The sequence below is a fragment of the Amblyraja radiata genome, chromosome 38 (assembly GCF_010909765.2).
Source record: "Amblyraja radiata isolate CabotCenter1 chromosome 38, sAmbRad1.1.pri, whole genome shotgun sequence".
NCBI classification, from domain to species: Eukaryota; Metazoa; Chordata; class Chondrichthyes; order Rajiformes; family Rajidae; genus Amblyraja; species Amblyraja radiata.
The window spans coordinates 18,536,840-18,558,126 of NC_045993.1; the positions used below are offsets into that span (position 1 = coordinate 18,536,840).

The 21,287-nt window shown below is 50.4% G+C and overlaps 1 protein-coding gene and 1 pseudogene across 1 annotated transcript in view; both read right to left on the minus strand.

The window, feature by feature from the left end:
• The window catches only part of LOC116967005 (alpha-2-macroglobulin-like protein 1), a 107,722-nt gene extending 104,186 nt beyond the window's left edge, over positions 1–3,536 (minus strand). The window contains 1 exon segment of the mRNA XM_033013426.1: positions 3,382–3,536. Within this exon segment, the coding sequence (XP_032869317.1) occupies positions 3,382–3,446 (65 nt within the window). The 5' untranslated portion in view covers positions 3,447–3,536.
• A 15,369-nt stretch (positions 3,537–18,905) lies between these two features.
• Positions 18,906–19,013, minus strand: LOC116967130 (annotated as a pseudogene).
• Positions 19,014–21,287: the final 2,274 nt, after the last annotated feature.

A 21,287-nucleotide genomic window follows, 5' to 3' on the forward strand; every position in this document is an offset into this window, starting at 1 on the left:
ATCTATTTTCCCTTTCCTAATTAAGCCTTTTGTCCTCCTCTGCTGGACTCTGAATTTCTCCCAGTCCTCTGGTAGGCTGCATTTTCTGGCTAATTTGTATGCTTCATCTTTTGTTTTGATACTATCCCTGATTTCCCTTGTTATCCACGGATGCACTACCTTCCCTGATTTATTCTTTTGCCAAACTGGGATGAACAATATTTGTAGTTCATCCATGCAGTTTTTAAATGCCTTCCATTGCATATCTAGCGTCAACCCTTTAAGAATCAATTGCCAGTCTATCTTGGCCAATTCACGTCTCATACCCTCAAAGTCACCTTTCTTTAAGTTCAGGACCCTTGTTTCTGAATTAACAATGTCACTCTCCATCCTAATGAAGAACTCAACCATATTATGGTCACTGTTGCCCAAGGGGCCACGCACAACAAGCCTGCTAACTAACCCTTCCTCATTACTCAATACCCAGTCTAGAATAGCCTGCTCTCTCGTTGGTTCCACTACATGTTGGTTTAGAAAATTATCCCGAATATATTCCAAGAATTCCTCTTCCTCAGCACCCCTGCCAATTTGATTCACCCAATCTATATGTAGATTGAAGTCACCCATTATAACTGTTTTACCTTTGTTGCACGCATTTCTAATTTCCTGTTTGATGCCATCCCCAACCACTACTACTGTTAGGTGGCCTGTAGACAACTCCCACTAACGTTTTCTGCACCTTAGTGTTTCGCAGCTCTACCCATATCGATTCCACATCCTCCAAGCTGATGTCCTTCCTTTCTATTGCGTTAATTTCCTCTCTAACCAGCAACGCTACCCCGCCTCCTTTTCCTTTCTGTCTATCCCTCCTGAATATTGAATATCCCTGGATGTTCAGCTCCCAGCCTTGGTCACCCTGGAGCCATGTCTCCATGATCCCAACTATATCATATTCATTAATAACTATCTGCACATTCAACTCATTCACCTTATTACGAATGCTCCTTGCATTAAGATACAAAGTCTTCAGGGTTGTTTTTACAACACTCTTACCCCTTATACAATTATGTTGAAAAGTGACCCTTTTTGAAATTTTCACTGGATTTGTCTGCCTGCCACTTTTACTTTTCACCTTGCTACCTATTGCTTCTACCCTCATTTTACACCCCTCTGTTTCTCTGCTCTTGCACCCACCCCCCTGCCACATTAGTTTAAATGCTCCCCGACAGCACTAGCAAACACTTCCCCAAGGACATTGGTTCCATTCCAGCCCAGGTGCAGACCGTCCTGTTTGTACTGGTCCCACCTCCCCCAGAACTGGTTCCAATGCCCTAGAAATTTGATTCCCTCCCCCTTGCACCATTTTTCAAGCCACGTATTCATCTGCAATATCCTCCTATTTCTACTCTGACTAGCCCGTGGCACTGGTAGTAATCCAGAGATTATTACCTTTGACGTCCTACTTTTAAGTTTATCTCCTAGCTCCATAAATTCACCTTGTAGGACCTCACCTTGTTCACCCTCCCCCTCCAGAATGTTCTGCAGCCATTCAGTGACATCCCTGACCCTTGCACCAGGGAGGCAACGTACCATCCTGGAGTCTCATTTGCGGCTGCAAAATGCCTATCTATTCCCCTTACAATTGAATCCCCTATTACTATTGCCCTTCCACTCTTTTTTCTCCCCTCCTGTGCCGCAGAGCCACCCATGGTGCCATGAACTTGGCTGCTGCTGCCTTCCCCTGATGAGGCATCTCCCCCAACAGTATCCAAAATGGTATATCTGTTTAGGAGGGAGATGACCGCAGGGGACGCCTGCCCTACCTGCCTACTGCTACGCTGGCTAGTGGCCACCCGTTCCCTTTCTGTCCGCTTAACTTTTACCTGCGGTGTGACCAACTCACTGTATGTGCTATTCACGACCCTCTCAGCATCTTGGATGCTCCAGTATGAATCCAACCGCAGCTCCAATCATTCAATGCGGTCTGCCAGGAGCTGTAGCTGGACACACTTCCTGCAAACGTAGTCACCAGGGACACCGACCATATCCCTGATCTCCCACATGTTGCAGGCTGAGTAATCCACGGGGCCATTCTCCACTGACATGGCTTACCCCCAAATTAAATCACTCCCTCACACTATAAATCTTTATCCAGGTGAGTTATCTACCACTCAGACCGTTCAGCTTCCCAAGCACCTTCTCCTCCAATAACGACTGCACTCACTTCTGCCCCAGACTCTTGCGTTTCTATCACATTGTTTCACAATGTCTTCCACTGTGAAGACAGGCACAAACGATGTATTCAGTTCAGCCACCATCTCTTTATTTTCCATTACTACTTCTCCAGCATCATTTGCCAGCAGTCCAATGTCCATTCCTGGCTCTATTATTCAGTAAGCCGGTTCAGATTCCTTCTTAAACTGGATGATCCCACCCTGACTGACACTGATCTTCCACAGAATTTGCCACTTCGTGTGATAGAGCAGAGCAGCAGGTAGAGGGAGTGTCAGCAACAGAGCGAAGGAACAGGGGGCTGCACATCCCTCCCCATGAATCTCTCTCTCTCTCCCTCTCCCTCTCCTTCTCTCTCTCCCCAATCTCTTTCTCTCCTTACCCAGTTTCCCTCTCTCCCTCCCTTCCCATTCTCACTTTCTCTCTTCCTCCCCGCTCTCTCTCTCTCTCTGATCTTGTTATTTCCCCAGCCTCTCTTGCTCTCCCCTGCTGCCCTTTCTCTCCCAAGCCTCTCTTTCCTACTGGCCTCTCTCATCCCTGAATCTCTCTGCCCCCAGTCTCTCTCTTCTTCCCATCTCTTACCCCATTTCTCTTTCCCCATCTCTTTCTCCCCCATCTTTCTGTCCCGTCTCTCTCTCCGTCTCTCTCTCCCCCTTCCCATCTCTCTCTCGCTCCCTCTTCCCCCTTCTTTCTCCCCTAACTCTCGCCCCCTTTCCCCATATCTCTCCCCTTGTCTCTCTCCCGTCTCTCTTCCCCACTCTCCTCCCCATCCATCTTCCCCCTCCCTCTCCCATCTCTCCCCTTGTCTCTCTCCCCGTCTCTTTCCCCCGTCTCTCTCTCCCCAGCCTCGCTCTCCCGTCTCTCTCCCACAGAATTTATCTCTCTCCCCAGCCTTTCTTTCTCCCTCTCCGTCTTCCCCAGTCGCTCTCCCTCCCCGTCTCCCTCCCCCAGTTTCCCTCTCTCTCTCTCTCCCCCAGTATCTCTCTCCCCCACTCACAGGGCAGCGGAGACCAATTCACTGGGTGATTTCAAGAGAGAATGCGAATTAGCACTTAGAGCTAGCGGAATCAAGGGATATGGGGAGAAAACAAGAATGTAGTACTGATTTTGGTTGATCACTACCTCCCCCTCCACATTCGCACCCCCTGCCCCCTGTCCACCAGTACTCACGGGGCTGCTCCCACTACCCCCAGTAGGAGGAACAGGACGCCAGCCACCATCTCTCTCGTGTCCATCTCAGTCTTCCACCGACTGCGAGTCTGACTCCCGACTGATCTTTAAATCAGCAACAGAAGGTCACAGAGTGAGTTTCACCATCAATGCTGATAAACATGTTGACACAGAGAGGTTCCAGTGAACTGTGGGACACGGGGAGGTGGGGAGACAGGGAAGAGGAGTGAGTGTTGGGAGAGATGGCAGATGAAAGATTGTGGAGAGATGGAGAGGGGAGCATGAGAAAGAGGAGATGGAGAGAGATGGGGAAGGGAGGAGAGGAAGATGGAGCGAAAGGGGGGGGGGGAGATGTAGGGGAAAGAACAGGAAGGAGGGAGAGAGAATGGGGAGAGTGGGTCATGACATGAGAGAAACACAGAGGAATAGACAGTCAGACACGGATAGATAGAAAGAGAGAGGGGAAGAGAAAGAGGGAAGGGATGGAAGGGAGAGAGAGGGAGATGGAGAGGGAATAGTGAGACAGGAGGAACATTGGGAGAGAGTGAAAGACCCTCATGACCCAGTAAGGAGGAGGGAGAAGGAAGGCAAGATGAGGGAACCATAGTTGTTGGTATTCATTTATTATTTTCACGTGAACAGATGTCCAGTGAACAGCTTTAGATACAGGGAACTGTGGTTGCTGTAAAGGACACAGTGCTGGGATAAATCAGCGGATCAGGCAGCGTCTCTGGAGGGCATGGAAATGGGATGTTTCAGGACAGGACCCTTCTTCAGACCGATTGTGGTGGGTGCGGAGGTTAGAGAGCTGGAGAAGAGGAGAGGGCAAGACTAAACCTGGTGAGTGATAGGTGGATATTGGGTTGGGCGGGGGGGGGATAACGTGAGATAAAGAGTTGAGGATACAAGAAGCCGTCATAGAATCGGAGAGTCATACAGCATGGAAAGAGGCCCTTCAGCCCAACTTACCACACTGGCCAATATGTCCCATCTACATTAGTCCCACCTACCTGCATTTGGCCCATATGCCTATAAACCGTCCGTATCCATGTACCTGTCTAAATGTTTCTTAAACATTACGATAGTACCTGCCTCAACTACCTCCTCCGGCAGCTTGTTTCATAGACCCACCACCCACGTGTGAAAAAGTTACCCTCAGGTTCCTATTAAATTTCCCCCCTCACCTTAAACCTATGTCCTCAGGCCCTCAATTCCCTGAATCTGGGCAAGTGATTCGGTGCGTTTTCCCAATCTATTCCTCTCATGATTTTGTAAAAGAAGGTAAAGGAAGGGAGAAATGGGTACTCATCCAGGTGAGGCACAGGTGAGGGAGGCACAGGTGGGGGGGGGGGGGGGGGGGGGGGAGAGAGGGAAGGGGCAAATTTGTGGAATAGTTACATAAATTTGAGAATTCAATGTTCACACAGTTGGGTTGTAAGCTGCCCGAGTGCAATAAGAGGCGCTGTTCCTCCATTTTGTGTGTGGCCTCACTATGGTGATTGGGGGAGACCCAGGTCAGAAAGGTTGGAATGGGAAGGGGAATGGGAATTAACATCGTTAGCAACCAGGTGTTCCAGCAGGTTTGGCAGCCCACCAGTCACATCGTCCCATCCACACCCCTTTCTGCTGACACCCCTCCCTCCACAACTCTGGTTCACTCACCCCTTCCCACCAAACCATCCCCTCTCCAGGTACTTTCCCCTGCAATCGCGAAAGATGCAACACCTGTCATAAGTTCATAAGATTTAGAACTAGAATTAGGTCATTCATAGATTCATAGCAAATAGGTGCAGGAGTAGACCATTTGGCCCTTCTAGCCAGCACCGCCATTAAATGTGATCATGGCTGATGATCCACAATCAGTACCCCGTCCCTGCCTTTCCCCCATTTCCCTTGATTCTGCCATCCCTTGATTCCGCCATTCGGCCCATCAAGTCTACTTCGCCATTCAATCATGGCTCATGTATCTAGTCCTCTCAACCCCATTCTCCTGCCTCTCCCCATATCCGTTGTCTCTATACCTCCTCCATCACATCCATCCAGCGACATAGAAACATAGAAAATAGGTGCAGGACGAGGCCATTCGGCCCTTCAAGCCAGCACCGCCATTCATTGCGATCATGGCTGATCGTCCCCTATCAATAACCCGTGCCTGCCTTCTCCCCATATCCCTTGACTCCATTTGCCCCTAGAGCTCTATTTAACTCTCTCTTAAATCCATCCAGTGATTTGGCCTCCACTGCCCTCTGTGGCAGGGAATTCCATAAATTCACAACTCTCTGGGTGAAATTTTTTTTTCTCACCTCAGTCTTAAATGAGCTCCCCTTTATTCTAAGACTGTGGCCCCTGGTTCTGGACTCGCCCAACATTGGGAACATTTTTCCTGCATCTAGCTTGTCCAGTCCTTTTATAATTTTATATGTTTCTATAAGATACCCGCTCATCCTTCTAAACTCCAGTGAATACAAGCCTGGTCTTTTCAATCTTTCCTCATATGACAGTCCCGCCATCCCAGGGATCAATCTCGTGAACCTACGCTGCAGTGCTTCAATCACAAGGATATCCTTCATCATATTAGGAGACCAAAACTGTACACAATACTCCAGATGTGGTCTCACCAGAGCCCTATACAACTGCAGAAGAACCTCTTTACTCCTATACTGAAATCCTCTTGTTATAAAGGCCAACATCCCATTAGCTTTCTTCACTGCCTGCTGTACCTGGAAGCCAACTTTCAGTGACCGGTGTACAAGGACACCCAGGTCTCGCTGCACCTCCCCCTTATCTAACCTAACCCCATTGAGATAATAATCTGCCCCCTTGTTTTTGCCGCTAAAGTGGATAACCTCACATTTATCTATATTATACTGCATCTGCCACGCACCTGCCCACTCAGCTGTCCTTCCAGATTAGGCAACCATTTCACAGGTGTTCGGTCCACCAAGGTCTGTTGGATCTCCCGGTTGCTAACCATTTTACCTCCACTTCCCTTACAGACCTTTCTGTCCTGGGCCTCTTCTATCCTCATCTTGCACGTTTTGCCTTTTCATCTCAAGGCTTTGTCCACTATTTGCCAGACTAAGAACGATCGGAATATGAGTGGTCCATAATTATGACGACTGTTCTCCCAAGGCAGTGTAAAACGTACATGGAGTCAATGGTGGCAAGTCTGGTCTGTGTGATGGACTGGGCTACATCTACAACTCTCTGCAGCTTTCTGCAATCTTGGGCAGAGCTGTTTCCAAACCAAGCTGTGATACAACCTGACAGTTGGTGTTCTACAGTGCATTTGGAGTTGCTAAGAGCCTTTGGAGACATGCCACACTTTACTCTTCTGTGGAAAGAGAGGCGTTGGTGTGCTTTCATGGCTGGCACATCAAGGAAGTTGGTCTACAACAGATCGTTGGTAATATTAGAATCATAGAGTGATACGATGTGGAAAAAGGCCCTTCAGCCCAACTTGCCCACACCGGCCAACATGTCCCAGCTATACTAGTCCCACATGCCTGCGTTTGGTCCATATCCCTCCAAACCTGTCCCTATCCATGTACCTGTTTAACTGTTTCTTATATATTGGGATGGTCCCTGCCTCAGCTACTTCCTCTGGCAGCTTGTTCCATATACCCATCACAACTTTGTATGAAAAAGTACCCCTTCGGTTCCTATTAAATCTTTTCCCCTTCACAAACCTAAGCCCTCTGGCCCTCGATTCATCTACTCTGGGCAAGGGACTCTGTGCATGTACCCGATCTATTCCTCGCTTGATTTTTTACACCTCTATATGATCACCGCTCATCCTCCTGCACTCCAAGGAAAAGAGTCCCAGCCCACTCAGCCTCTCCCTGTAGCTCAGACCCTCTAGTCCTGGCAACATAATTGTAAATCTTCTCTGTACCATTTCCAGCTTGACAACATCTTTCCTATAGCATGGTGCCTAGAACTTAACAAAATACTCCAAATGTGGCCTCATCAACGTCTCATACAACTGCAACATGACCTCCCAACTCTATACTCAATACACTGATTGATGTGTCAATGGCCTTTTTGACCACCCAATCTACCTGCGACTCCAACTTCAAGGAACCATGCACCTGTACTCCTAGATCCTTCTGCTCTACAACACTCCCCAGAGCACTACCATTCACTGTGTAGGTCCTGCCCATGTTAGAATTCACAAAATGCAAACCTCACATTTCTCTGTATTAAATTCCATCAACTATTCCTCAGCCCACTTGGCCAATTGATCCAGATCCTGCTGAAATGTTTTCACAACCATCTTCACTATCTGCAAAACCGCCCACTTTTGTATCATTAGCAAACTTGCTAATCTTGCTGTGTATGTTCTCATTCAAATCATTGATTATAGATGACAAACAGTAACGAGCCCAGCACTGAACCCTAGGCACACCATAAGTCACAGGCCTCCAGTCCGAGAAGCAACCTTCCACCATCACCCTCTGCTTCCTTCCATGAAGCCAATTTTCTATCCATCGAGCTATTGTATCTCTCCTTGGATACCATGCAATGTAACCTTCCAGAGCTGCCTACCATGCTAAATCTGAAGAAGGGCCTCGACCCGAAACCATTCTTTCTCTCCAGAGATGCTACCTGTCCCGCTGAGTTACTCCAGCATTTTGTGTCTACCTACCATGCAGAACTTTGTCGAATGCTGAAATCCATATATACATCTACATCTCTGTCCTCATCAACTTTTTAGTCACGTTTAGTTTAGTTTAGAGATACAGTGCAGAAACAGGCCCTTTGGTCCACTGGGTCTGCGTCGACCAGCAATCCCTTCATATTAACACCATCCTACACACACTAGACACAATTTTTACATTTATCAAGCCAATTTACCTACATACCTGTACGTCTTCGAAGATCTCGGTGAAAACCCACGAGGCCACGGGGAGAACGTACAAACTCCATACAGGCAGCACCCATAGTCAAGATCGAACCTATGCCTCCGGCGCTGTAAGCACTGTATGGCAGCAACTCTACCGCTGGCCACCATGCTGCCCTAACACGTCTTCAAAAAATTCAATCAGATTTGCGAGACACGACCTCCCATGTGCAAAACCATGCTGACTATCCCGAATCATTCCTTGTCCATCTAAATGCCTGTATATCCTATCCCTCAGAATACTCTCCAGTAACATTCCAACTACAGATGTTAAGCTCACCGACCTATAGTTCCCAGCAGTTTACCTGCAGCCCTTCTTGAATAGAGGCACATTTGCCACCTTTCAGTCTTCCAGCATCTCTCCTGTATTAAAATACGACTCGTAAATCTCAACCAGGGCTCCCGCAATTTCCTCTCTGGTTTCCCACAATGTCCTTGGATATATCTGATCAGGCCCTGGAGATTTGTCTACCTTCATACACATACTAATGCCAAGGAATTTGAAGCTGTCAAGAGAGAGTTAGATTTAGCTCTTAGGGCTAAAGGAATCAAGGGATATGGGGTAAAAGCAGGAATAGGGTACTGATTTTAGATGATCAGCCATGATCATATTGAATGGCAGCGCTGGCTCGCAGGGCCAAATGACCTACTCCTGCATCTATTTTTCTGTTTCTCTCAACCATTTTGCCCCTTTGTCTTGCTGACATTGAGGGAGAGGTTATTGCCCTGACACCATGAATCTAATTTCTCTATCTCCTTCCTTGACTCTGTCTCGTCATTGTTCATCGTTGTTCGTGATTCGTCCCATTACAGTGGCATCATCTGCAAACTTGTACATGGAGTTGGAGCCGAATTTGCCCATGGAGTCGTGAGTGTGTGGAGAGTGTAGTGGTGGGCTGAGAAGTCAAGTCAAGTCAAGTCAAGTCAAGTCAAGTTTATTTGTCACATACACATACGAGATGTGCAGTGAAATGAAAGTGGCAATGCTCGCGGACTTTTGTGCAAAAGACAAACAACCAAACAACCAAACAAATTATAAACACAATCATAACACACATATTCTTTTACATAATAAATAATGGAAGGAAAAACATTCAGTAGAGTTAGTCCCTGGTGAGATAGGCGTTTACAGTCCAAATGGCCTCTGGGAAGAAACTCCTTCTCAACCTCTCCGTTCTCACAGCATGGCAACGGAGGCGTTTGCCTGACCGTAGCAGCTGGAACAGTCCGTTGCAGGGGTGGAAGGGGTCTCCCATGATTTTATTTGCTCTGGAGTTGCACCTCCTGTTGTATAGTTCCTGCAGGGGGGCGAGTGAAGTTCCCATAGTGCGTTCGGCCGAACGCACTACTCTCTGCAGAGCCTTCTTGTCCTTGGCAGAGCAATTCCCAAACCAGATGGTAATATTTCCGAAATGCTTTCCACCGCCGCTGCGTAGAAGCACTGGAGGATCCTCGGAGACACTCTGAATTTCCTCAATTGCCTGAGGTGGTAAAGGCGCTGCCTTGCCTTACTCACGAGTGCTGAGGCGTGTGATGCCAGTGTCATATCCTCGGAGATGTGGACTCCCAGATATTTAAAACAGTTCACCCTATCCACAGGATCCCCATTTATCCTCAAGGGTGTGTATGTCCTCGGATGATGTGCCCTCCTAAAGTCCGTGATCAGCTCCTTCGTTTTTTTGATGTTCAAGAGGAGGCTGTTATCCTGGCACCATAGTGCTAGATCAGCCACCTCCTCCCGGTAGGCCTTCTCATCGTTGTCTGAGATCAGGCCCACCACCACACTGTCATCAGCAAACTTAATTATTGAGTTGGAGCTGAACCTAGCCACACAGTCATGTGTGTACAGGGAGTACAATAGGGGGCTGAGAACGCAACCCTGGGGCGATCGTGTGCTCAGGGTGAGGGGTGAGGGACTTCGATGTATTCCCTCCCATCTTGACTACCTGGGGCCTGGCGGTGAGAAAGTCCAGGACCCAGGCACACAGGGGGGTGTTGAGCCCCAATTCCATTAGCTTCCCGGCCAGTCTGGTGGGGACTATCGTGTTGAAGGCTGAACTGTAGTCTATGAACAACATCCTCACGTAGCCCCCCTTCTGGCTGTCCAGATGGGAGAGAGCGGTGTGCAAGACCTGGGAGACCGCATCGTCCGTGGATCTGTTCGGACGGTATGCGAACTGCAACGGGTCCATGTTCCGAGGGAGGAAGGCGCAGATGTGATTCTTCACCAGCCTCTCACAGCATTTCATGACTACCGAGGTAAGGGCCACCGGACGGTAGTCATTCAGACAGGATGGGGAGGCATTTTTTGGTACCGGTACAATGATGGATTTTTTGAAGCAGGCAGTGACCACGGACTTGTCCAGGGAGAGGTTGAATAATGTAGTGAGCACTGGACAGGACTTGAGTACTCGCCCCGAGATGCCATCGGGGCCTGCAGCTTTTCTCGTGTTCACCCGTGTCAGAGCCCTCCTAACGTCGTGTTCGGACAGCGAGAATGTGTGCACATTCCTTCCTTCAGCTTCGGTAGCCAGCCCGCTGGCGGTATTGTCGATAGTCGGCAGACCTGGGGTGGTGTTGCCCCTCTCGAAGCGAGCGTAAAAGGAGTTCAGGTCATCAGCTAGGGAGGTGCCGGCACTTGTGGATGAGGGAGGGGTGCTCCGGTAGTTGGTTACAGTCCGTAACCCCTGCCACAGGCTTCTGGTGTCCTGCTGCTCCATCTGTAACTCCATCTTGTCCCTGTACCTCCTTTTTGCGTCCTTCACCGCCCTTTGCAGTCGGTAGGACTCTGCCTTGTAGACGTCCATGTTTCCTGATGCCAGGCCCGAGTTGTAGGCAGCGGTGCGAGCATTCAGGGCCACACGAACAGATCTGTCTACCCAGGGTTTTTGGTTCGGAAAGGTGCTTACCCTTACCGTGGGGACGATGTTGTCGGTTACTGTTGCAATGAAGTCCATGACTGCTTCCGCGAACTCACTGACGCCACTGGAACTTGCTTGGAACATATTCCAGTCGACATCACTCAGTGCATCGTGCAGCATGGCCTCTGACTGGTCGGACCATCGCTTTATGTCCCTCGTCTCTACCGCTTCCCGAACTATCCTCTGTTTATACTCCGGCAACAGGAAAATGGCAGCGTGGTCAGATTTTCCTAGGGGAGGGAGTGAAACGGCCTTGTAGCCTTTCCTAAATGGTGTATAGCAGTGGTCCAAAGTTCTCTCCCCCCTGCTGGCACATGTGATGTGTTGGTAGAAGTTCGGCATGACCTTCTTGAGATTTGATTTATTAAAATCACCAGCCACCACCATAGCCGCATACGGGTACTTGTTTTGATGTCGACATAGCACATCGTGTAGGGCCGATAGTGCCACGTCGGTGTCCGCCTGCGGTGGAATGTAGACGGCTGTGACGATCACTGAGCCGAACTCCCGGGGAAGGTAGAATGGGCGGCATCTTTGCGGGGCACCGGTGATGAATATTACTGTGGAGGTGTTGTCGCCCATACTCACTGACTGTGGTGTGTGGGTCAGAACGCAGAGGATCCAGTGGCAGAGGGGGATGGGTACGCCTTGGCCCAGGAGTTTGGAGATGGGTTTGGATGGGATTATAGTGTTAATGATGGAGCTATGGTCAATAAATTGGAAGTTAACGTGGGCGTGCTTGTTATCTAGATGTCCAGAGATAAGTTTAGGGCCAGGGAGATAACATCTAATGTTAACTCTTGTGTAAAGTTTATGAACCCAGCTCTTGTTTACCTGGTCAATAATTAGCAGAGGTGGACTGAGCCCAGAGAGGATGTGGAGGGGGCTCACACTGTCTGTGGACACTCTCTCCCCTCGTCCAAAGCATTGAATGAACTATCTTCACTCTCTCTCCAGGCTATTCCTCCTCTCCACTCTCCACTCCACTGAACTATCTCACACTCTCCTCCTCTCTCTCTATTTCCCCGCTATTCCTCTTCCTGATTTTCTCGCTCTTCCCTCACTGTCTTCCCCCTCTCCATCCCCTTCTCTCTTCCCCCTCTCCCTCCCCCCACTCTCTCTTCTCCCTCTCCCTCCCCTTCTCTCCCCCCCACTCTCTCTCCCCTCTCTCTCTCCTCCCCCTCGCTCTCACTCTCCCTACCTCTATCACTCTCCCTACTTTCTCTCCCTCCCCTGTCTTCCCCTCTTATCCCCCCTTCTCTTTCTTCCCCTTCTCTCTCCTCCCTTTCCCTCTCCTCCCCTTTCTCTCATCCTCTTTCTCTCCTCCCCTCTCTCTCCTCCACACTCTCTCCTCTTCCTTTTCCTCGCTCTCTTTCCCTCCCTTTCCCTTCTTTTCCTCACTGCTGCCCCCCCCTCACTCTGTCTGCCTGTCTCTCCCTGCAACGTCCAGCGTTCTAAAATGACAATCCAAATCTGTCCAACCTCTCCCTGTAGCTAATACCCCATATTCCAGTCAACATTCCGTTAAATCTCCTCTGCACCCTTTGAAAAGCCTCCACATCTTTCATGTAATGGGGTAACCAGTTCTTAACGAGGTGTATAAAATCATGAGAGGAATAAGTCGGGTAGATGCATAGAATCTCTTGTCTAGAGTAGGGGAATCGAGGACCAGAGGACTAGGTTCAGGGTGAAGGGGAAAAGATTTCCAGTTGTCGTCATACAAGGACATAATCAGGGCCCATTGTCTTAGTGCCACTGCCCCCTCCTCGGCTGCGTCCAATGGGGGAGGGGGGAGGGGGGGGGAGGGAGGGGTCGTATGTCTCTCGGTGGGGGAACGTAGGGACCCTGATCCACTGCATTTCCCGCTGTGGTTATCATACCAGATGTCCCCATCCCAGGTATTAATGTCTTCCCCCCTTATCATTAGTGAACGGACATTATTCGGGTCAACTTGCCAGTCCACGCGCTTAGCCGGCTCAGCTTGCTGGAGTCTGGCCAACTCACAAGCAGTGTCCACTGCCCAGTTTCCCATCTCTACTGCCCAGTTTCTGGATGCCTCCACTGTCTCTGACAGAGTCAGTGGGTGCTCCTTTAATTTATCAATTTCGTCTTTTAAGTTTTTTACTTCTTGTTCTTTTTGTTTAAGATTCTCATATTGAGATTTAACTATTGATAGCAATAGCCAGAATGCTCATTTGTGGCTCCCCATTTCCTCGCTCTCTTTTAACTGTGTCAATATATTATGCCCGATTGTAACATTTGGCTTGTTGTTTATTGCATCGGACAACTCGATGGGCGTCCCGGACTGAGCAATTAAGTTGGCCAAACTCGCCAACCCATCCGTATTATCCACCCACCCCTTGAATCCAACAACTTTCAGGCTCCACTGCTTTCTTTGACTTGCACATTATCCATCCATCCATCCGTCCGTCCGTCCGTCCGTCCGTCCGTCCGTCCGTCCGTCCGTCCGTCCATCCATCCATCCATCCATCCATCCATCCATCCATCCACTCTGATCTTGTGCTCTTCCGGTTTGCGTGGTTTTTCTAATTGCGCAAAACCGGTACGTGATAGCACTACGATTTTTCGCCAGCTTACTCGCCGTTCTCCTGTGCTGCGAGTGCAACATGTTTCATTCCGATCGATGGTATATTGTAAAATATATTAAAGTTTAAAAAATCGTAATGCTGTCAGACGCCGCCACACAGATTGGCCTCCTCTCCTGTCAGTCAAGCCCGTTCATGGCACCATCGCCGCACAGATTGGCCACGTCTTCTGTCAGGCGGCTGGAGATCGCTATGGTGCAGGAGTGGCGCTGCTGCCCGAGGAGCTGCGGCCGCGCAGTACTTGGTGGGGAGGGTGGTGCCCTGGGCCAAGCCCGGAGACTGGGCCGGATCCAAGCACGAGCATGGGGACTGGACTGGAACCAAGGACTAGCCTTGGTCGGGGGAATGGGACGAGCCCGGAGATGAAGTCGGGGCCTGGACTGGATCCCAGGTAGCGGCTGAGTTGAGATGTGCCCAAGCCCGGGGCCTGGTCAAGGTGTATCAACTCCTCATGGCCGCCCAGCCATGGCCATCCTGCAGCGCAGTCTCCGTTTCCTTCTCTGCGGGCAGCTCTAGCTCAGCCCGCCCCCGGCACAGCAAGCCCTGCTCCGTCAAGGCCCAGGTCCACGAGTGCTTTGGCCATCTACAGCCAGGGCCGGGCCGAGTACGAGAACCAGGCCGAGTTCCAGGCCCTGGCGCTGCTCTGCGACCCGGGTAGGAGCTGGGTCAGGGAATGGGAGTGAGGGGAGGAGGATGAGGGAAATGGGGAAGAGGGAGATGGGGTGCTAGAGCGAGAGGAGGGACGTTGGCAGCGCCGAGCACAGTAGAGATCATGCTGACTGGTTGCATCGTGGCTTGGTTCGGCAACTTGAGCGTCCAGGAGCGGAAAAGAATGCAGAAAGTTGTGACCACTGTCCAGACCATCATTGGCTCTGACTTCCCCACCATCGAAGGGAACTATCGCAGTCGCTGCCTTAAAAAGGCTGCCAACATCATCAAGGACCCACACCATCCTGGCCACACATTCATCTCTCCGCTGCCATCAGTACAGGAGCCTGAAATCTGGTACATCCAGGTTCATGAACAGCTTCTTCCCCACAGCCATCAGACTATTAAACTCGCCATCAAACAAACACTGAACTATAACAGTCTATTGCACTTTATCTGTTTATTTATGTGTATATATATGGTCAATGCTATATAAACACACTGAATTGTTCTGCATTTATGCTTACAATACTCTGTTGTGCTGCAGCAAGCAACAATTTCATTGTCCTATCTGGGACACATGACAATAAACTCTCTCGAATTGACTTGACTGTCTACCCGCTGGCGAGGGACACCGCTGGTTCCGGGATGGGCAGCATTCCAGCGGCTCCTGCCCGCGTGCACGGACACCGGGAGCGGCCCTAACGCACCACACCATTACACGGAGAGAGGGAACACCGCAGCACAGACCACAGCACAGTGGTAGGGGGAGAAGAGGGGGGAGTCCCACATGCCTGTGCTTGTCCCAAATCCTTCTGAACCTTCTAAAATCTCCTACATCCTGGAGTTCGTTCTTGCCCTTTTTGTTGCCCTTCCAGTTCCTCTTTCATTTTCCTGCTCTCACCTGAAACCTATGTTGTCTGGTTCTTGATACCCCTCCTCTGGGTAAAAGACTGCATTTACCCAATCAAATCCTTCATGATCCCAACCTGCCCATCCTGTCCCTGTATCTCAGTCTCTGCTGTCCTGACTGTGATGCTGTTTATAGTTAACGCTCTCACTAATCTCAGCAATATTATATGCCTTCTCTTAGTTTTATGCTGTCCTCTGCCCTTATTAGACACGGTCGCCTCTGTCTCTCCTTAGAATATTTCTTTCTCTGTGTCTTCTGAACTATTCCCAGAAACTCCTGCCATTATATTTTAAAAAAAATCAAATAAACTTTATTCCAGAAAAAAAATTTACAATGCAGGAAAAAAATTCCTGGGAGTTTTACTCAAGTCAAAGGAACGGATGGAGCCATTCAGCTCCACCAGGGTCAGTGGTTGGTCCAGACTCTCCCGCTTGCTGTCCTCCAAGACCTCCGTGATAGAGGACAGGAAGTTCTGGGAGGCGGTGCTGTCTGTGGCCTTTCTGTCATACAATTCCGTGTAAAAGGATTTGCAGACCCTCATCATGTCTGTCTGCGAGGATGCTACCGAGCCGTCCTCCTCCCTAAGGCTGTTGATCACAGAGCTCCCCCTGTGAACCTTATGGAAGAAGAAACGTGAGCACGTCTCATCCTGCTCCACATGGCGGACCCTGGATCGGAAGATGATCTTGGAGGATTCAGAGGTAAAGAGCCGAGCTTGCCGGTCCTTCACCTCTCTAAGTTCCTCCCTCACATCCACCCCCCTCGACTGCAGAAGGAGCAGTGTTGCAAATCTGTCTGGAGTTGACATAATTCCCTCTGACTCTGTCTTGCTCTCTGAACCCCATTAAATATGAAGAACCTCTTGATGTTCTCCTTGGTTGTTTCCCACCAGAGTGTCGGGAGTCAAAGAGGGGCCTCACCGTTCTCCAACGTGCGTAGTCCCTCTTTAGCTCCTCAACGTTCTCTGGGGTCAACACTTTCACATTTAACTTCCATGTCCCTCTGCCTGCCTTCTGGTCCTCCTGTGGGTGACAGGAAGCCTGAAGGAGCCAGTGGTCAGAGAAGAACACCGGCGTGAGATCGGTGTGTCTCACCGTGACGGCCTTCATCGTGAAGACGAAGTCTATCCGGGAACGGGCTGAACCGTCCGATCTCGACCAGGTGAACCGCGGCTGGGACCCGCCTGCAGGGTCACTGAAGGCGTCGTGCAACTTTGCATCTTTTACCATCTCCATCAGGAACTTGGACGTGCTGTCCAGTCTGTGGTCGGCACTGCCGGATCGTCCAGCCGCATCAATGATGCAGTGGGGTGGGAGATTGCAACCTTCACGTGGTCTGCCTTGTTTCGACATATGCAATCAACCCGGCGTGCACAATCAAATAAGATCAAATAGAACAAGTTGTCCTACAACTTTAGGCTGTACACGCCATACGCAAGAACAAGAAGAATTATGCAGTTGAAGTCACTGGCCAGAACGAGCTGCCGGGACGTGGCCAGCTGCTGGAGAACGGCCATCCGCTCGCTCTGCAAGGATGAGGCATACACATTAATCAGCCAGAGCGGAGAACCACATTACAACCACCATCACCAGGTGACGCCACCTCCCACCCCCCCAACAACCTCCCTGACCTCAGTGATGGTGAAACTCCCTCCCCGCCACCATCGTGACCACCTCCGATAGCAGCGGAGGTGTGGCAACCCACACTCCTGGAGAAAAGTTACATCTGCCTTGACCTTGGCCAGGTATTGTAAGGCTGTGCACGTTTAAAGATGCAAGTTTGAGCTCCATTGTCTTTAGAGTCACTGACCGTTATCTAGTCCCCTCATGCCCACCGCTTTGGTGAATTACAGCATTGTTTCGGGGCTCAGGTACTGGGTGCTAGTATCCTCAAGGAGGGGGGTGGGTTCCCTCTGGCGTAACCGGGGTTGTTGTCGGAGGGACCCTCCTTGTTCTGCCCCTCTTCTGGGCGCACCGCCCCCTCTGTCTCCTGTAGCTGGGGTACGGTGGCTGATTCGCTGCTCCCGGCCTCCCGGAGCTGGGGCCCATTGGGCGCTGCACTGCTCCCAGTCTCCTGGAGCTGGGGGACAATAGGCATCTTCTTCTTTCATGTGGCGTGCACAGCCTAAAGTTGTCGGACAACTTGTTCTATTTGATCATCCATTTCTGCACGTCGAGTTGATTGCATTAGTCGAAACAGGGCGGACTACGTGAAGGTTGCAATCTCCCACCACACAATAGGCATGACTTTTTCCTTTTCCTCAACCATTTTCTTCCTCTGCCTCCGTCGTTGGGTCCTTGATGTCGCCTCATCCTCCGACAAGGAGAGGTTGCTGGCCTCGGTCTGGTCAAGGACTCTTTTCTTCGACGTTCCCGTCCACTCTGGCCTTGGCAGAATCTTCCGGTGTTTCCTCCTTTTCACCACCTGCCATACCTACTGCTGTTCCCCCTCTTCTATCGACTCTATCTCCTGCACAGGGGGCTGGGGGTCTCCACCCGGCGGTTGGGGGCTCGAGGTGGTCGGGCTGTCCTCATCCCTGTTCTCCCCTTCTGCTGGGGTCTTGGTAGTGGTGAGGGATATCTCGCCCTCCCTGGGGTGGTGGCAGCAGCCCCTCTTGTCACCTGTGCGTAGGTGCAGGCTCTTTTAGGGCAGGCCCTGTAAAGGTGGCCTGCCTCCCCACACAGGTTGCAGTTCTTGCTGGCCTGACAGTCCTTTGTCTCGTGGCCTTCCAGCTTGCAGTTCTTGCAGACAACTGCACTACAATGGGACACCACAGCCTGGGTTGCCCAGCGTAGCTCATGTTCCCACGGTTACCTCCGATAGTGAACACCGAGGGAGGGTGGATGATGGCTCCTTTCTCGTCCACCCTCAGCTTCACTTTTACTTGCCGCTTGCTCGTCCAGATTCCAAACAGGTCCTTCACATCCACACAGTTCCCTGCTCCCTCGACATAACGAGCAAGGAAGGTGAGGACATCCACGACGGGCACATGTGGGTTGAACATGAGCACCGTGATCATCCTTTCCTTCTGCGTGGGGGGGGGGGGGGGGGGGGGGGGGGGGAGGGTGAAGAGCGGTTGCACCTAGAGCAGCGACAGCGGAGCTTCATTCCCCTTCTCCCAGAAGTCTTCCATCAATGTCTGCCATCCCATCGGATACTTGAAGGTAACATCAAAGTATCCATTACCCGGGAATTCCGGGAGGCAGTAGATGTCCTTGGCCTCGAATTTGCAGACCTCCTAGACTTTCTTCACGAACAGGTCCCGTGAGAAGGGAACCCCCTCGCTGACGTCCTTCACACTAACTCACAGGGTATTGCGGATACCCTGTACTCCCGCTCCAGTTGCTGCTGCCATTGTGACTGGATGAGGTGTTAGACTGGTTATCCAACCAGCATGGATCCACCTCTAAGTCAGCAACTGACAAGACTCTTCGTCACCGACGTGACCTTCAATTTGGATCCAGGACTCTTGTCCCGGGAGGACCGCCAGAACTGTTCTAATAAGAACAGCCAGTCTCTTTTACTCAAGTAGCAACGGATCCGTCCTGGGAGAACCGCCTTTTTGATCACGGTCTCTCCCCTGCCGGGTAAGATAAGAACAGATACTACACATGATCTTAGCCAAAAGGCCGAGAAGGTCAATTGACAGATACATGGATAGGACAGGTTTGCAGGGATATGGACCAAACACAGGCAGGTGGGACTAGTGTAGCTGGGACATGTTGGTGGGTGTGGGCGAGTTGGGCCGAAGGGTCTGTTTCCACACTGTATCACTCTATGATTCTAATTCATCCAGCACTCATAGTTCGCAAGAGGAAATAACAAAAGAAAGGCGACAAAAGAAACTAGTAAAGCTGCACAGGTGGGTGGATGACTGTGATAGTGTAAAACCAGTTGACCATGGGGATAAGCTGCACACAAAGTTATCTGGTCAAGGAGTGAATAGGAGCGGTTAGGTAAAAAGACAAATAGACAAAAGATCGTAGCAGTTGCAAAATGCAGAGCAAGAAGACATGTCTAGGAAGGAACGGCAAATGCTGTTTAAACCAAAGATAGACAAACGGGACAGGCTGCATCTCTGGAGGGAAGGAATGGGTGACATTTCAGGTGGAGACGCTTTTCAGACAAGACATGTCTGGCAGGTCAGCATGGACATGCCCTCCACTTTTGGATAGAGATTTAAAAATAACAAGCCAACCCAATTATCACAAATGTGCAACTGATACTAACAGAGGAATCAAGTTACCCAAGATTATTGAATTCAGTTCAAGCCCAGAGGACTGCCATGAGCTCAAATGGAAGGTGAGATGCCATTCCTCAAGATTGCTTTGAGCCTCATTGCAACAGTGCAGGAAGTCACAGACTGTTCAGTCACTCCCACATCCAAGAGTCAGAATGAGATAACATGAAGCTCAGGAGTGTCCCATGGAGCGAACACAGGTGCTCCGCAAAGTAGAAACCCAACGCCTGTTTGGTTTCTCCAATGTAGAGGAGACCACGTCGTGACCACAGGGAAAGGAGCAGTGGGGGAAAAGGAGAGACAGTGAGAGAAAGGGAAGAACGCAGTTAGAGAGGGAGGGGGTGAGTGGGAGTTGAGTGTTAAAGAAGGGGATGGAAGAGGGCGAGATACTTTCTACACTTTCATCTTCATCTCAATCGCATGCAGTGGCGAGTGGAGTGCCGCAAGGCTCGGTGTTGGGGCCGCAACTGATTACAATATATATTAATGATTTGGAAGAGAGTATTAGGAGCAACACTAGCAAGTTTGCGGATGACACAAAGCTGGGTGGCAGTGTGAACTGTGAAGAGGATATTAGGAGGTTGCAGGGTGACCTGGACAGGTTGAGTGAGTGGGCAGTTGCATGGCAGATGCAGTATAATATAGACAAACATGAAGTTATCCACTTGGGCGGCAAAAGCAAGCGGGCAGATTATTATCTCAATGGGGTTAGGTTAGGTAAGGGGGAGGTACAGCGAGACCTGGGTGTCCTTGTAGTGGGACAATGAAAGTTGGCGTGCAGGTACAGCAGACAGTGAAGAAAGCTAATGGAATGTTGGCCTTCATAACAAGAGGATTTCAGTATAGGAGTAAAGAGGTTCTTCTGCAGTTGTATAGGGCTCTGGTGAGACCACATCTGGAGTATTGTGCACAGTTTTGGTCTCCTAATTTGAGGAAGGACATCCTTGTGATTGAGGCAGTGCAGCGAAGGTTCACGAGATTGATCCCTGAGATGGCGGGACTGTCATATGAGGAAAGATTGAAAACACTAGGTTTGTATTCACTGGAGTTCAGAAGGATGAGGGGGATCTTATAGAAACATATAAAAGTACTAGACTAAGTGGGACCCGTTGGGTCCCAGTATCACATGGGAGGGCTGGTCACCCAACGCAATATTCCACCTCTCCACCAATTCCAATATTGCTGGCCAGTTGGGGGGGGGGGGGGGTACGCTTTCTGTTGCGCTAGTATGGGTATTGTGGGCCAAAGGTACTGGTTTCCAGAGGGCTAGTATGGAGTTTGTGGGCTGAATGGATTCTTGGGCTGGCAGCTCAGTCACTGAGGCCAGGCAGCTCAGTCACTGAGGCCTGGCAGTACAGTCACTCGGACCTGGCAGGCTGGCAGCTGAGAAACTGCCCGAAATTCTGCCCAAAACAGATGACAGACTATGTGAGAGAGAAGGGGGAGAGGGTGGACTGAATGGATTATTGGGCTGGCAGTTCACTTACTCACGGCTGGTGGGCTGGCAGTTCACTTACTCGCGGCTCGTGGTCTGGCAGTGCAGTCACTCACGCCTGGTACGCTGGCAGTTCACTCAGTCACCCCTCCTCCCTTCACCCCCCCACTCTGATCCTTGCCATTCCCCTCCCCCCCACACATTCTGTGCATCTCCCCACAACCTCCCCCCATGCACTCT